The sequence below is a fragment of the Anabas testudineus genome, chromosome 1, assembly GCF_900324465.2.
Source record: "Anabas testudineus chromosome 1, fAnaTes1.2, whole genome shotgun sequence".
Classification (NCBI taxonomy): domain Eukaryota; kingdom Metazoa; phylum Chordata; class Actinopteri; order Anabantiformes; family Anabantidae; genus Anabas; species Anabas testudineus.
In genome coordinates this window covers 6971790-6989272 of record NC_046610.1, presented here as the reverse complement: position 1 = coordinate 6989272, position 17483 = coordinate 6971790, and the positions used below count along the sequence as shown (strand labels likewise).

Here is a 17483-nt window from a genome sequence, read left to right as displayed (position 1 = left end):
CAGGGAGAGAGGTGAAGATAATCATCAGCTCCTCTTCTGTTTCTTTTAAGAGTCAACATAATCCGTATGTTGACACCTGACCAGATTTAATTGATAAAAGTGAAAATTGTGTTACTAAGCCTGTGCTGTAACCTTCACACTTTAGCTGTGAATTTTCACACATGCTGTGGTTTAACCAACCTAAGCTACTCGGGAGAATATGAGGGGCTGTGTGTGTGTGTGTGTGTACCGGTTTTGTGGAGAGAACACGTAGAGAGACCACGCCTCATGCTCCAGACACCACTGAGGCTCATATGGCTCCAGTATCCTCTTCAGCTTCTTACATAAACTCTGGAAGGAACACACATATTTGTAAATAACAACATCGGCGCACTACGTCTGCCTACAGCAAACAGTGTGCACATAACAAATCCAACACAATGCAGATGTTTCTAACAATGTTCCCAATGTTTCTCCAACCTGCTCATACTTTAGATTCAGCTAATTAAATATTTCCAAAGCTACAGAAGTGTCTAATTTCACTAAGACTGGAATTTATGCCTTTGCAGGATAATTATCAATGTTTTTTTTTTTTCAAAGTCTAAATAAGCTCTGTTATTTACATAATTGTTATTTACTGGTGACTAAAAATAACAAAGTAGAGCAGCATCAATGTCTTTATTGTTATCTATATGTTTATATCACAAAATAAACAAAACAAATGCAGAAAACTGCACCTCCTCAGTGTCTTCCTCTTCCTGATCACTGGGGTAATGTGTTGTCGTGAGAGGATCGTCGTAACAGTGCTCAGGGAGGTGAAAGGTGGTGCCATTGCAGTCGTGGAGCATAGGCACCTGCAGGTACTCCTGCTGGTCCAGAGACTGCTCTCTGCTGCTGTGGTTGGAGCTTGTGTGTGTGTCGGAGAGCAGGGACTCCATCTCTCCAGACTGGCTTTTCCTGTGGAGGCTGGGGGCTCGACCGATGCTGGTCCAACTGGATCGGCGGCTCTCTGCCCCACTGTCCAACAGACACTGTGAAGAACAACAATAATGACTAGTTCGATTTCTGATCCTACAGACTTTCAAATAAAATATATTGATCGCTGATTTCGTAAATGGGTCATTAATGTGCACGTGTCAATTACCATTAGGGCTTAATAATTACTTGAATTACTTGTGATAAAATAATTTTATTAGTTTGCCAACTAATCCCATCAAAATAAAATATAAATAAATAAATGTTCACTTCCTTACTTTGTTCTAAGGTCAACAAGTTAATGATATATGTTACAAACTGCACAAGAAAGTGGGCAGGACAACGAAAGTAGCAAGAAAAATATGCTACAGTTGCTGTAACCAAGTAATAACAAGGAAATCAACACACCACAGCTCTGAGGACGCTGCTTGTACCATTAAAAACAATGTGCAATGTCCTGTCTGAAAAGGAATTAAAAGAACTACAGAGCAGGGCCTAAGAACAGCCAGAGAAAAACCGATCTCTTCTCAATAGAGAAGTAGTGATTTCCGTTTTGACCAGAATCTCACAGCTCTAATGAATAAACAGACTTTCGGAAAACCTGAACCCAGAGTGCATTATTTAATTTTCACAAACAGACACCAAATCTACATAGATCCATGAACATTCAGACAGTATGAAATATACTTTAGCCTAAATGTCACCACAACAGACCTAATAAAGAGACAATACCAACGCTGACAGCAGCGTGATGTGCCGCCAATGAACAAGCAGCAAAAAGAGCAGCAATGCATGTCATTTTACCCTGCACTGCACAGGTTACACTCTCTGTTACGCCTCAAAAAGCACATTTTCTCCCGGGATAATTCTGACACACCACGTGATCATCTCAAAGTTTGCTTGGATGCGCGCTTGGTTCAGTATTTGACATATTCATATACAATCCAAGACATGAGGCCAGAGAACAAGAGCTTAGAATAATCTAGTTAGTCGATAATGTATAAAGCGTGAAGGGATAGATGAGGTATTAAGATTAGCTACAATTTTTAGGACATCTTATCAGTTGCTAGCTAGACCTGCACAGATCGCCCAGTGTGCTGGAAAACATTACCCAAAATGTAAATCATTAAAATTACAGTTATATTCTTCATACAACACCTTAAAAATGTTTCTAGGAAGACTGACAAAACAAGTTTAGCGTTAGATCCTAAAGTTTCTGAGTAGATATAATTTAATGTGTGTTTTGAAAATTAAATTTATAGAATCACATCCCTTTTTTTATTATTAGAGATTACACAACTCAACAAGTTGTTAACAAAACACAAACTGCATTTCCTGATCATATTTAAAAAAACAGCAATGTTTATCTCCTTTTTAATGTATTTAAATATTCTCAGTAAGGCCTCTGCTGTAAATCAACTTTATTGCTCATAGTAAATGTGGTGATAATGCGTGACAGCATGTGTCCAAGGCTCACCGGTGACCTCTGTTCAAGGCTGTTGATGTCCATTGAAGCACCACTCGGCCGACGTGACTGACTGGAGTTAATGATGGGCGTGGCAGCGGTGTGCGTGATGACAGGCAGAGGTGGAGGAAGAGGGTGAGGCATGGAGGCTTTTGGGTTCAGGAGACCATTCGGGCTCAGCATCATGGCCTGGACCTTAAGCTCTGCACACAAATATATAATAATAATAAGTATAATTCAGGTTTTCATTGGTTATGATCACATATGTAACTACCATTGAAGACAGAGAGTTTCTGTTTGGGGAATTAGAGGAACTGAAGTGTTTTAAGTTTGTACCTGCAGCGTATAACTCTCTCAACTTCTCCTCGTCCTCGTAAGAGAGTGACTGTCCCTCATCATCTGCTTCAGATCTGTTGGCATCACCCTGGAAACATACACAGCACCAGGATCACCACCACTATTACCGTCATCATTCTCATTATTGTTTTCTCACTATTCTCATCTGTTGACTGTTGTAAAAGTGAAAAAAGTATGAGGACGTCCAGAAGGAAAGAGTGAGAGACAAAGAGTGGAGGGCAGACGGGCGGAGGAGGATCTCCAGTGTTCTCTAGTTGAGTAATGTTCATGGCTTTGGCAGTGATCTCCTGTAGTCACGCCAATAAAGCTTTACTGAATTTAATTAAAATTCACGCCAGAAAGATGGAGGCAGACGGCTTTGGCAAAGGGTTATCTTTACGTGTGTGTGTGTGTGTGTTTGTGTTTGTGTGTCTGTGAAACTGAGAGAGAAAGAGAGAGAACAAGTGCTCTCTGATGCTGGAGATAAAAGATGAAAACTAAACAACAAAAGCTCACCAGCTGTGAATGGCAGGCGATATCAAACACATCCCTACCCTGGAGAGTATTCTGCATGTGTATGTGTATGTGTATGTGTATGTGTGTGTGTTAGCCAGAAAGAAAGAGAGGAAAGGGGATAGAAAAAGAGAGATAGAGGAACAACTGAGAAAGAAAGAGGAAAAAAAGAGTGATGGATAAAGAGAGATTGGGGAGAAACCACACAGGCACGATGGTGGAGATTATTCTCTTGTAGGCAGCTTTGGTATCATCAGCACAACAGAGTTCAATTAGTCTCGTTCTCTATGCCTCATTCTATGAGTAGCTCAAATAAAACTGCATCTTTGCCCTTACTTCAGCTTGAAAACCCTCAACCAAAATGGCTACAAGCAAGTTGAAGAGGACGTAGTTGCCAAAGGTCATGAGGGCCACAAAGTAGAGAGCGGCCAGTGGTGAGGTGGATGCCATCCCGTTATACAGCACAGCATTCCAGTCCTCCTGGGTGAGGATCTGCAGATAGGAAGAGATGAGAATAGACAGGTGGTACTGCAGGACTCAATCATATGTGAAATAAATTAAAAACATGAATAAAACAGGGTATATATTATAGTAGCTGTTGTGAACAAGAGAGGATTATTCCTTTAACATCTCATCGTTGAACTGTAATGATGCTCATCAGTGTTAAATGAGTTCCTGTGGAGTGCGTGTTGTTGCACTCTCTCCCCCTCTGCTTGTGAAGTGTATCTTACCTGCCCACAGGGAGAGTTTTCAGATTTTGTTAAAAAATCGAGCGTGAGTGCTTCCAAATTGGAGCAAATGAAATAATAGAGAAGATCATCAGTTCTACTGCCAGTGACAGCAGCAGCTGCTGTTTGAATCTCATCTAATTAATTTGAATAACAAATTTACACGTATCAATGAGAAGATTCCTCTAAATTAAATATTGTTGATGTGTTTGTGTTAATGTCTAACCTGAAACACGGTGACAGTCGCCCAGAGCAGAGAGTCAAAGTTTTTTCTGTCTGGAAAAGTGTCTCCACTGTCTTGTCGCAAACCAAACTTGCAGCCGAACAGATGCATCCCCAAGATACTGCAACACACACACACACACATAAATAAAACAATACAAAAATACTTTACTTTCATTACATGGTAATTTAATGTCTATAGTGAGCAACAAGATGCAGTGGTGCCTGTGCGAATAATTATGTTTGTGTAAAATGAGCTTCTGAGTCTTACACTGCAGCATCGCCTTTAGAGGAAGAAAGAAAGAAAGAACATACTGTACCTGAATATGAATATAAACAGCATCAGCAACATGCAGAATGTGGCCACATTATCCATGGTCTTCATCAGTACAACCAACTGCCTCCTCAGGGCAGGAAGGAACCGGACCAGCTTCAAAACTCTTAAAAGACGAAAAGTACGCAGCACCGACAAGCCTCCCTCCGCCTCCCCTACAATCTCCCACACACTGCAACACACACAGGTGACAAAGAGAATATGAACACAAGGCTAAATTTACTTTAAAGCAACCAAGAAATCGATACCCACTTTACCACAACTTCAACTCCTTTAAAGTTAGCACCCACAAAAGCCTACCTATCTTTTTGTGACTTGTGGCAACTGAAAAAAGGAAATTGGTCAATGCAACTTACCAGCCAATAAAGAAGTGGAATGCAGTGTGCAGGGGCACAGTAAACAAGCAAAGTCTTGAAGTGCAGATGTATAATTTAGCTTGTAGTACTACATAATGGAGAGAACGCAGGCCCTCTGGACTAAGAGTGCAACTATTTGGCTTCACTGCCAGACCCAGCATTACTGTGACAGATCAGGGGGCTGTAACTGCAGCACTGACTGGCAATGGGGATTTTCCGATGACAGCAGGAGTATGTAATGGCAGAATTCCCATTTGGGGGTAAACTTATGGACACAGCTTCCCTCACAATCCCACCTGATGATGACAATGACGCTGTCAAAGCCGTTGTATGGGTTCTTGATGTAGCCAAACAGCCCGAGAGCCAGTAGTTTCAGCAGCATCTCAAGACTGAAGAGACTCGTGAACACCATGTTACTGATCTCCAAAATGTCTGTCAGCTCCTGCGGCTTAATAGGTGCAGTATTTGTGGAGAGAGAAAAGAGAGAGACTGATGTAAAGAGATGGACAGGCACAGAGAAAAATGAACAAATAAACAGAAACAGACAGACTGTCGGAGAGGAGCACAGTGGACTTCACATGTCAGGAATTTCTAAAATGCTAGTCAAGGCTACAGAGTGGGTTTATATGGATACAAGCTTAGAAAAACAGAGAGGAGCTGCCCCAGGATGTTCTTTCCCACAACCCTCTTCAGTAGAATAAGTGAACACACTTTTATTATTAATGTTATTGACATTACTTAGTAGCTGTTCTGTCTAACAGATGCATTGTACGAGGGTCACATTTGACTGGAAGGAGCACATGGAGTTGAATTGATCTGATTCATGTGAATCAATCTCTTGTGTTAGTAATAGTGGTCAGATTTACTACCAATGTTTTTTTAGGATAGCGTTGATGATTTAATTCCATTTTAAACATCATTATGAACGGATTTCTTTTTTTTTTTGTCCCCTATGTAAAAATCCACTTCTTTTTAGGGTCTCAGAGACACACGCTGTAAAACACCGTGGATTTTTTTTTTTTTTTTTTTTGATCTGGCACTGAGAACATTTTCTTCATTCATAAACCATATGCTATATAGTAACATGCAAAAGGTTAAATGTTTCCTTATTAGGTGATATAACATTTCTTTGTTGTCCATTTTGTATTTTGTCACCTCCAGGTTTGGTGAAGAGAAGGATTATTAAGATTAAATCTTTATAAGAGGTACTCCATTGTCCGTGTAACCAAATTCTAAGCCAGTGCCCGTGTGTCTGTGCGAACAAAGACTATGGTATTAAAAACACATAACAGAGCTGTACTGTAGCAGTGGGTGACATTTCTTTATTACAGTGAACACAGCTACTGTGGTTTATTCCTCTGAGCATGTGAACCACCAAAGCTATGTAAACAAGAAACAGTGTCTCTGAGCATGCTCAGTGACATCTGCCTGACACATAGCTACTCTCCAGAGATCCAAAAACAAGTCTCAGAGGTGTTTCAAACTAAAATGCATGTTCACTGAAACGAGGGACTGTCACCCAGTGAATCTGAGTGGTTCTTATTTGTATTTAACATAACAATGCATTTCTCTGGCACAGAAAGAGAATAAAGAGAGGCTTTGGCTACACATTGATAGGTTAATATGTCTATTTACATATCTTCATTGTTCATTTTGATCTCTTCAGTGGGTTTGTTGATACTAAAAAGGCTAAAATAGGACAGGCCCTATTCTTTAACATAAGTTATTCAAGAATCTAAGGCCAGCCATCTATCATATTGTTCAGGAAATGGGCCAAATGCAATCTTCCTTCGTCTCCCATAGTCTATCCCTGCCTTTCAGCCAATCACAATGTTAGATCTATCCTCCTCCTTCATCTGCTCTCACTTCTCTCACTGCTGCTCCATCTCTACGTCGCTCACTCTCTCTCCTGTCCCAGGGTCACGCTTTAATTAACACTTCAGGTCTTATGAGTTTCTCCATCTCCTGATACATGCGTGCACACACCCACACACAGCCCCACACACTCTCTGTGATCACATATGCTTGGTGGTGTAAGTGTTGATTGGAGGGTAAGTTTACCGACTCCACCACACACAATGATTAGCATGTTTCAGTCAAACAGGCACGTGCACACACAAACATGCTGCCTCTTACAGTCGCCAACCTACATACCTGTTCGTGGTACTCTATGCCCATTGACAGAGTGTTAATAAGGATGGCAATCATGATTCCTCTGTTGAAGTATCTGCTGCCCACAATGAGTTCCAGTTTAGTTCGGAGTCCCGCCCAGCAGCGCTCAAACAGCCTTTTCTTTGGCTCAGACACCAGCGCATCATCGCGGCGAGGGCTGCTACAGTGGCAAGGGCTGTTGCCATGGCATGAGTTGCTGTACCCAAGTTGCTGGTCATCAGGCTGCTCATTAACATTTTCGCTGTCACTAAGTTGATTGTAGTAGATGCAGTACGGGCATACTGAGGACTCTCCTGGGACTTCACCTGGCAACGGTAACGCAGGATGCAAGGTACACCCACCTGCACAGACACAGGGAGGAGGTGATGTAGACATGAGAAATAAAATTCATACACGCAGAGGGGCCTAGTAGATATAGTAGTTGATTCTGTATGTTGTAGTAGACATTCTGTCATTCATTATATCCTCTGCTCAGCAAAGGAGAGCACCTTCATTTCATTTCTGGGAGACATGAATTCAATAACATGGAAGCTACTGTGCAGTTGGGATGCTTTTGTGCAGAGGGAGAGTTCTTTTATTAGAACAGGGATGTAAGTGTGTGTGTGTGTGTGTGTGTGTGTGTGTGTGTGTTAGGGGGAAAGGGTGCAGTGTGAGGCGAGAGTAAAGATTTCAGTGGAATTCATTAGCAAACAGCTCGGGAGGACTGACATAACAAACGCTAATCTACCGCGAGCATTTCACTTCTCATCACAATTACAGTAAATTCATGTTTTGTCTGAGACTGATATAGTAAATCCAATCTAGCCGTTCTGCGGTGTGTGTCTATAGATTATGTGGGCTGCAAGAAAACATAAAGCTGGCAGATTTACTGAAAATGACTCTTCAGTACATACACATGAAATACACTGATCCTGAGCTGAATATTTGTGGAAAGGCTCCTACAGTAGCGACAATTACAGTAGAGTTTATTTCTGAATTGTATTAAAATTTGATTCTGTAATTTCTCTGTTCTTTAACCAGTTCTGTACATCAAGGTCAGTTTAATCATCATCAGGGAGTACTATTTAGCCTGTGAAAACTGTTTTATAATGTCTTTTGTACTGGAGCAGCTTTGTCTGATGAAATAACCCCTGATCATGATGTCATCAGGGTTATTTTGGCGTTGCTTTAGAGACTCTAGTTTTTAAATACAAAGCCTGCATTACCACTTAGACATGTGGATGTAAAGTGTTTTGGGAGCGTAACCCATTGTACGGATAAAATAAAAACAGGATTATCTTTGCACTGCTGTTTTGATTTTGACAGTTTCATACTGTCGGTTTTGTTAAAACCAATAGTACAATACAAAGGCAGGGTACGCTTAAGTCTTGTCTAAGAACCGGAACCAGAGGTAGGCCACAGCTGGGATTTGAACCTCTCACATATGGAGGGCAGCAACCTTACCACTACATTATCCAGCAGAATATTTTGTCTCTTAAACAGTTTCCCCACTTTCATGTAAATAAATTAACCTTCATATGAGGAGGAGCTTTTTTCTTTTTTTTATATTCTCTACAGTTTCTGACTTTCTGAGTTTAAAAAGGTGTGTGCTTAATCCGGAGTAATAATGTCTCTGGCATGCTGCTGTTTTTTTATTATGCTTTGAGCGACTCCCCATGTGGTAACTGTGCACAGTAAAAACAATAAAAACACATTTTTGGTAATAGGTTTTCAATCAGAGGCATTATCAAAAGATCTTTGGCTTCCTATTTTAATGAATATTCACATCATAACTTTCTCTTAAACTGCAGGGAATCAAGCGTGTTAACACAGAAAAGGAGATCTGCACAAAACCCATTAGGTCACAGAGAAACATTTTAGATCCAATTTTCTGAAGACATTTCAACCTTTAGGCTTGAATAATGAGTTTGACTTGAGCTTCATAAACTGTGGTCGTGAGGCATGACGGCATTTACCTGATCTTTACAATACCCTTGAGTATTATCTTGTTTGAGTGTGCATGCACACATATGTTGCCTTGAGGTTAATTAACTGAATGTATAAATAGACCACAGTAATCCTTGCATTCTGCTTGCCTTCTATGCCCAATGAAGGTCTTTGACCAAAGCTTGTAAATGAATGATACTAGGAGAAATAAACTAGAGGTGGTGGTCTCCAACTCTATTTATGTTCCCCCTGTGAAACCCAGGTTGAGAAGCTGTGACCCTGACAACACTTACCGTGCTCCAGTTGTGTTGGTTGGTTGACCGTCTCCATGGCATCCGGCCTCTTCTGGTGCTGGCCCTTTGCATCCATGTGACGAAAAAGTGGGGTAATGAAAGGATAATTTAAACTGTTCCCTCCATTAGTGACAGCAGGCTCAGACGGAGGCTCATGATGCTGGTGATGATGCTGATGGTGCTGGTGATAAAGCTGATGAAGGTGTGATAGGTCGTTGGGAATGTGGCCAGAGTGACGGTGGGCAAGTCCATTCATCTCCCCCACTCCACTCCCTCTGGCAGATCCACTGCATCTGTCTTTCTGGCACACACACGTGCAGTGAAAGTATGTGCGTGTCTGAACGTAGCAGCGGGACAGTCGTCGCCATGCCTTGCGGCCCAGGTGTGCCAGGTAGCGGATGATCTCCTCGTAGCAGCTTCCTGGTTGGCTGTCGCTGGCCAGCGTGGAAGCTGATTGGTGGAGCTGGCGGGCGTGCTGCTCCGACTTCATTAAGGCGTGTTCTCTCTGCTTTGTTTCAGAAAACTGGGTTGCTATGACAACCAGGCACAGGTTGATCATGAAGAAAGAGCCCACCTGTTCATGAAAACATTCAAAAGCTGTTAATAAATTTTAACGTTTCATATATCTGCATGTGTGTTTGTGGGTGTGTACATCACTTTATTGTGAGTAAATTAATTTCAGTTCGATCACCAGTCCTCACAAACAATATTTAAAGGGCTAAGACTTGTTTTCAGTCCTAAAGAATAAGACAGAATAAGAATTCTCTATATGTTTATTAGTGAGTAAATCCCATAAAAACATATTAAGCAGACACAATTCATTGGATCTAGTCTTTTACTAGACTAGACTATAGAAGCTGACTATCCTTATCCTTTAAGTTTCTATTTAGGTTTATGTTAGGCATTTAGTAAGATGCTAACAAATGCATTACTTAAAGGAGTGTGTTGTGTGTGTGTGTGTGTGTGTGTGTGTGTGTGTGTGTGTAAATACGTACTATAATGAGGAAGATGAAGTAGATGAAGTTATAGAAGGAATGTGCATCCATGACATAGTACATGATGTCTACCCAACCTTCTAGAGTAATTACCTGAATGAAAACACACACGCAAACCAACAGCAATTACAGTAATGTGTGGTGTGCAGTGAGCATATCATTCACTGATTAAAGTTGTAACCGTGTGTATAAATCCTTCAAAACATTTACCTGAAAAATGGCAATCCATGCATATCCAATGTTATCAAAGTTAATAGCTCCTTTGTGAGGGTTTAGTTCACCCGCCCGGCACTCATTGTAATACTGATACCAGTTCACACAGGATACTTGTTCATCTACTCTAAGGCCCATATCTGGACGGGCCTCCTCAGCTCCCAAGAAGCAGGACGTCCTGCCCACACGACGGCGAGGCACATCAGAGCACCGAAGCATCCCGTTTTCTCTTTCTGTCGAGCAGATGAACGGGTGGTCATCGGTGCCATCTGGCCGATAATAGCCACTCAGGAAGGAAATGTTATATCTCCTAGAGAAGAAGAGTATAATTGTTTTGCTTTATATCATCATTATACTACAAACTATACTAGATATACAGCCTAAACAAATCTTTAGGCTCCTCATCTTTACAACTTTACTTTACTGCTTTATTTTTCTGTGTCTCTCAGCCAAAATATGGGTTGCAGAAATTTAAATATAGTTTAAAATGCACCTGTATACTGTGATTTTAATGGTTAGACATGATTAAAGACTGTTTCCAGACTGTTTGTTTCAGTTGCAGTTGACATTTGATTTAAGATGGACTACTGTGCCTGTGTCCATTTAAATGAAGGAACATGTCACCCAGTGCACAGTGTGGCTCATTAATTTGTTTAATACTTTTTAGAAAACAATGGAGCTCAATGGCAAAGAGGAATAACCTGTATCAGGCTCTGGTCACATAAATAATACTTGTTAGTGCAAAACAATCTATTGCTGGTTTTGGAATTTATATGAAATCTGTTAACAATAATATAAAAGAAAAGACTTAGAGAGACTTAGAGCATCATGCTTCAAAATAAATAATAATAAATAAATAAAAAATACAAAAGAGCAAGTATGTGGGTAAATTCAGGTAATGAATAACAGTTGTTATGAGGACCAATCGTTTTATCGACAATTTCTTTGGACAAAAAGTCTGTTATCTGATAAAAAAAAGACAGTGTGAAATGAACAAGGGCACTAAAGGAGGGAATGAATAAACACAGTGAGAAATACAGGTGAAGGAAAAGAAGCAAAGCAGGTTGCAGGGGACAGATAAGCAATCACTAGTGGTGTAGAGAGAAGTCACAGAGGAGCTGTGCTCTCAGTTCTTATCAGGAAAGTTTGTTGTTTATGAAGAAGAACAAAAATCGAATTTGCAAACAAAAATCTAGAGAAGTGAGTTTTGAGGAAGTCTTCAGTATTGACTACTGCACAGCAGACCGATATGACCGCATGTGACTACAGAAGGATACTGACACAGCCGTAATGTGTTGAGGTGCAATCACGGACTTTTGTAGTAAATTGATGCTGATGCTTCTGTTCTGTTCTCTGGAACTATTAACTCAATCTCATTAATCATTTTTTAATATAACGTATTAAATTTCATTTGCATAGTGCCAAATCACAACAGAAGTCATCTCAAGGCGCTTTACAGTGTAAGGTTAAAGACCTTACAAAAAATAACTGTATAAAATTATATAGAAAACCCAATAACCCCATTTGAACAGCACTAGGCAACAGTGGAGAGGAAATTTATCTTCTTATTTTTGATGTACATTTTATCTATCTACATTTTATTGACAATTTATTATATATTTATTCACTAATTTCGTTGGCTGAATTATACTTGCACGTGGTGCAAATGTGTTTTTATTTTTTGCTTTTTACAGAACTCTATTGCATCTATTGCATTATTTTATACTCTATTGCATAAGCTTAGGTATATTTTTAAAAGTAGCACTATTTAGTTGCAGTAGTAACACACAGTACATTCCTTATGATCTGACACTGTAGAGGCTGTTTTGATAAACTCCCACCTCTCCACAAACGACCACACCACTGTCTGTGATCTTTATCTAAGAGGGAGATCTGAGGTCAGGAGGTGACATGATGTTATTTGATGTTATGTGATATTACGGGATCATGTTTGTGAGCATGTGAGTGCAAGCAGTAGTGATGGTGTAACAGCATCAGTCAGACATTGATCGAGAATGACACAAAGGATCAATTGGAAAGGAGCAGGAGTGACAATGAAACTCAAAAGGTTTATGTTGAGGCAGCCACAGAGAGCCCCTCAAAAACGACACACAAAATTCACTTAGCCCACTTAATCCTTTGATTTGTGATCTCTAATGCTGGAGGATCCAGCAGGAAACACGTTTACACATTTACTTCCTCCCAGACTGAGCTGATTAGGGAACAAACAAGATCAGCCTATCGGTGATATCGATCTCCTCTTAGAAATAATAGCTGGGTGAAAGAAGCGAATTAGTTGTGAGCAAACTTTTGACACGGGGTTCAGCGAAATGAGGCCAGTGCATCACACGTTGTGACATCTGCTGGTTACTATAGTAACTCACATCTTGACATCCTCTCCCATGAAACAGCGGTTCCTCAGTAGCCCCGCCCACAGCTGCACGCCAACGATGCCAAAGATGAAGAAGACAAAGAAGCACAGAGCCAGCACGTTGCCCAGCATGGGAAGTGTGTCTAGGAGGAGGGTCACTAGGATACGCATACCTACCAACAGACACAAACACACACATACATGGCATAAAGACCAAGATTAGACACTGAAACAAGCAGAAATCTGCATGTAGGTAAAAAGCTAAACGTCCATCACTAGAAGTGTTGGTCAGACAGGAGGAATCTCTTAATGTATTCTGCACAAAACTGGAGCAGTACAATTAATTGAATTGCAAATAATTAGAGTTAAAACCTCGATAATTGGCCGTCATTGTACTCTGCTGAAGAGTGGAATAACTCTTTCTGATTGGACTTTTGGCTACTTAACAAACAACAGTTTTACAAGAACTCAGTTTGAGTTGTGGCAGGGTCATGGCATGCAGTAAAAATAATGGCGGGCCAGTTTGTGTGCTGAGCTGTTAAGAACAACACAAGCATCACAATGATTTCTATGACTTTGTTCACCGTGTCCTGAGTTGTTTACACTTGTCCATCAAATGGAGAGTTGTAGCTGGTAATATCTGAACTGCTTGGGAAGCTAAAGAATTGAAGTGGAATTTACAGTGCAGTTTGAGAGTGCAAGGACAGTCACACATTTTTCTTTGTCTCGGTTGTGATTAATGAGGTTGCTGACTTTCTGCAGCAGATGCACAGTACGGGAATTGTAGCCCGTTTTATGCGTAGTCTACCAATTACAGGGGACGGAAAGTGGATTGGACAAGTTAACATAAACTTAAAGAAGTCGCACAGTCATCTTATTTAATATTTTGTTCAGTGAGTGGCTATCTGAAGTCAGAACCCACAGACATCAGCAGACATTTGGTATCTTTCCTGCTGATGCTCTGCCAGCCCTCGACTGCAGTCTTCACATCTTGCTTGTTTCAAGAACTTTTTGCCTTCAGTCTAGCTTCTTCTGCTGGTCGGACACATGATCAGCTGAATTGCAGTGAGGATGATGAATTGCTTAGTGGAGAACATTAAACTAAAATCTCTCTCTTCTTAATCTTTATAATCTCTGACCTGCTGCTTTGTCCTAAAGCCAGGAGAGTCCTGCACTATACACCTAGTTTGGAATGTGTGAACAAACTTTAAAAACTTTTAACTTTTAAGTTTAGAGTCAGCACTTTAGCCTAACAGCTACTGTTTCATTTAAAATCCAATGTGCTGGAGCCCAGAGCCAAAACAATGAAAAACAATACAACAAAAAATGTCCTAATACTTGAGTGCATTGTGTGTTGGAGAGAAAAGGAGAAAAACTCACTAGGAACTCTGTTGATGGCTCGGAGTGGGCGGAGAACCCGGACAGTGCGGATAGCTGATAGGCTGACGTTGTGTCCATCAAGTGAGTACTCCAGCATTCTGCGGAGAGGGAAAGCCACTGTTGTGTCACTGTCATCCTGATCAGGCTGACCTTGGCAAACTCTTCACATCTACTGGGAATCCAGCAGAATGCAGTGCACTGCCTCTGGGATACGTAGCCTTTTAGCTACCAATCACCGAGGTCTGTGTCTCTCAAGACCCAATGATGCAATTGTCATTCCGCAAAGCTGCCCCCCCGTCACACACACACACAAACACACACGCACATACACACGCTTGACATTTAACTGGCATTAAACAAGTGTCTAAGCTTTACACAAAATACGCATACACACACACACTACACATTTTTGGCTCATATTTAATGTCAGATGCGCGTGTGTGTGCGTGTTCATGTAGGTGTGTCCGTCTGTGAAATACTCACCCCACTATAACAATGAAGAAGTCCAATCTGTTCCATGTGTCGCCTAGGTAACCACTCTGACCTATGACCCCAAGAGCAACCATCTTCACCACCATTTCCCCGGCAAAAAACACAAAGATCCCATCATCCAGAGCCTGCACACACACACACACACACACATACGCACACACACACACACACACAAAACCCAGAGGATTAGCGTAAACTGATTAAGTGGAAAAAAAATTAAAGCGAAAACTTTTCAGAGCCTTGATAATAAAGTCTCACAGCTCAACATAATTAGTTTGTAATTTCAGATTGTCTGAGTGTGTGTGAGCATGTGTGGGTGAGTGTTTGTGCACACTGTACCTGCAGGAAGAAGGGGGTGTGGCCACAGGGCTGGAACATCCCTAGAGTCACACAGTTCAGCAGGATGGCCAAAATGCTCACACGCTCAAACCATGTGGGACAAGGTTAAGGGTCAGCAACGTAGCATAGTTGGAACATTGGTTGAAATAACAATATTGCTTTGCCTTACCAATATTAAAATATGTCTCAAACTCCAGCCTCAATAGTCCAGATTAACATTATATGAACTGAAAAACCACACTAGATGATATCATCAGCAAGCAGAGACATTTTAATATAGTGAAGGCAGCAGGGTCACTATATACTATTACATATAATAGTAATACTATTCGCATACATGGCCATACCAACTATAATAAGCAAGATCATGAAATTTCCCAGAATTGCATCAGTGCTCCTCTGTATATATTTTATATATATGCATTTTGATGATGGTGGTGGAGACTGCTGTCTAACACACCTGTCCAAATCTCCCACTGAGATGTGGTAACTGTGAACGCATCGCATATAATTCACATCATTTTCATACTCATCAAACCACACAGTGACCCCTCTTGCCCTTTGTGGAATCATCTGCATTCATTAGGTCTCTCCACTCATTTATTCAGGTTTTTCCTTGATTCTGTTACCCTTCACTATCCAGACGGTGGTGTTGTTTGTAGCAACCTTGACGACAGCCTGAGGAAACTGACTATTCAAAGTTAAAGGTCCAGCCGTGTCTGGCAGTGTTGAAAACAGCAGCAGACCGTTTGAGTGTTCACACACAACTGTATGTGTGAATCCTGTAGCACACAACCTGCAAAATCATATTTGCAAGAGCAGAACTAAATGCACTACCCTAAATTTATAAGGGTAGAAACTTGAGATAATAGGCTTAAAAGTATCACGTTAAATTTACAAGCACAACTTCTGACGAGACATTTTGACATATCTAATAGTCATAAATACAAAAGCAAGACAGCTACCATGAAAAAGTCTGCAAGACATTTGAAGTCAGTTTAAGCTTAACTTGCGGATGGTGAGAGTCTGTGTATGTGTGTTTCTTGCTAACTGTCAAAGTTGAAGAAAAGCACTGCTGAGAAGTGAAAGGCAGAGAGGTTTAAAAGAGAAAATGGCCTAAAGTAGAAAGTTAAAGGGAAGATTGTGTTGGACTCGTACAAACACATACACATGCACACTTTCACGTTTGAGTGCAAATGTGAAAACTGCTGAATGGATGACAGGAATGTATTCAAGAACCAAGGACGCATACATAACAAAGCCTGGAGCTTGCACATGGACACATGCGCATAGACACACATGGGCACACACACAGAGTCCCCTTCCCGGACACTTTGCTCTCGAGAGGGCGGAAAAATTAATGAGAGTACAATCCTTTATCACCCTTGAGACAGAGGGAGAAAGAGGAGAGAAAGAGGAAGAGAGTGAGGGTAATCCAGTGTCCTCCCTTTGCTGTGGTTGCCATGGGAACCCCCATCTCACCGTGGGAACTGACTTCTGAGTTTCACAATCCGCTTGCATCCTGTCTGGACTGGAACACAATTAATACACACAAACACACGATAGAAAATTACGTCCTTCAGAGACGCAGCATTAAAGCATCTGTCATCTTCTCAGTGCTGAGGAGGTTCGTTTTAATCCTGTGTATCTGTGTAGGTTACAGCAGCTTAAATGACCCCCGTCAGTCCGCACGACATACACACACAGACAGACACACATCTAGAGATAGGGCAGGGCAAAGGTGTGAGTGATGGATTAGATGGGAGTATTTCCAGGCTTGGCCCATCATTCAACATCAGCAATGAAACACAGAGGAAACGTCCTCTGCTCTGTTTCACTCTCTCCGTTGCTTTTCCTTTATCTCCTTTCACTCTCAACCTTTCCCTCTATCATCTCTCATTTTCCTCTACAGCCTTTTTCCCCTCTCTTTGGCCCACTTATTTTTCTCTTCGCTCCGCTCCGCTCCTCCTGCTCTCTGTTTCTCCCTTTTCCTTTATATAGTGCGGTATAATTTCTCATCTTCATTCCGTATAATTTCTTGCATATCTTTTTTGCCTTTCTCATTCACTCCTGTGCACGTCCTCTCTCCTTTCTCTCCAAACCACTTTTCCTCACCACCCTCCCCGTCTGTTTCTACCATCTCCATGTATGACCGCCCTAGGGTAGAGTTTTGTATCTCTATCAGAAACCTAAGTCTCAGCCAGACGATAAACTACACTTAATAATTAAGATCATCAGAGAGATGGAAAGAGGCACAGAGACAAAGAGGGTGTGAGATACAGATATAGATACAGTAAGGGAGAGATATGGTGGGAAAAAAAGAAGAAGGAACAATAGAGAGGGGGTGAAAAATGGCTAATGCCTAAGTAAAAAAAAAAGCAGGATGAGACAGGT

At 41.1% G+C, this 17483-nt stretch overlaps 1 protein-coding gene across 1 annotated transcript in view; it reads right to left on the bottom strand.

The window, feature by feature from the left end:
* Positions 1–15174, bottom strand: part of cacna1hb (calcium channel, voltage-dependent, T type, alpha 1H subunit b) — a 29162-nt gene extending 13988 nt beyond the window's left edge. Inside the window, exons 1-16 of the mRNA XM_026360758.1 lie at positions 15090–15174; positions 14742–14875; positions 14259–14356; positions 12892–13051; positions 10505–10817; positions 10295–10387; positions 9300–9873; positions 7063–7421; positions 5205–5356; positions 4539–4724; positions 4223–4340; positions 3605–3760; positions 2756–2843; positions 2432–2622; positions 717–1010; positions 230–330 (exon numbers count right to left, since the gene is read on the bottom strand). Of these exons, the coding sequence (XP_026216543.1) occupies positions 230–330; positions 717–1010; positions 2432–2622; positions 2756–2843; positions 3605–3760; positions 4223–4340; positions 4539–4724; positions 5205–5356; positions 7063–7421; positions 9300–9873; positions 10295–10387; positions 10505–10817; positions 12892–13051; positions 14259–14356; positions 14742–14875; positions 15090–15128 (3056 nt within the window). The 5' untranslated portion in view covers positions 15129–15174. The remainder of the gene's footprint in view (positions 1–229; positions 331–716; positions 1011–2431; positions 2623–2755; positions 2844–3604; positions 3761–4222; positions 4341–4538; positions 4725–5204; positions 5357–7062; positions 7422–9299; positions 9874–10294; positions 10388–10504; positions 10818–12891; positions 13052–14258; positions 14357–14741; positions 14876–15089) is intronic.
* Between the last annotated feature and the right edge of the window lie 2309 nt (positions 15175–17483).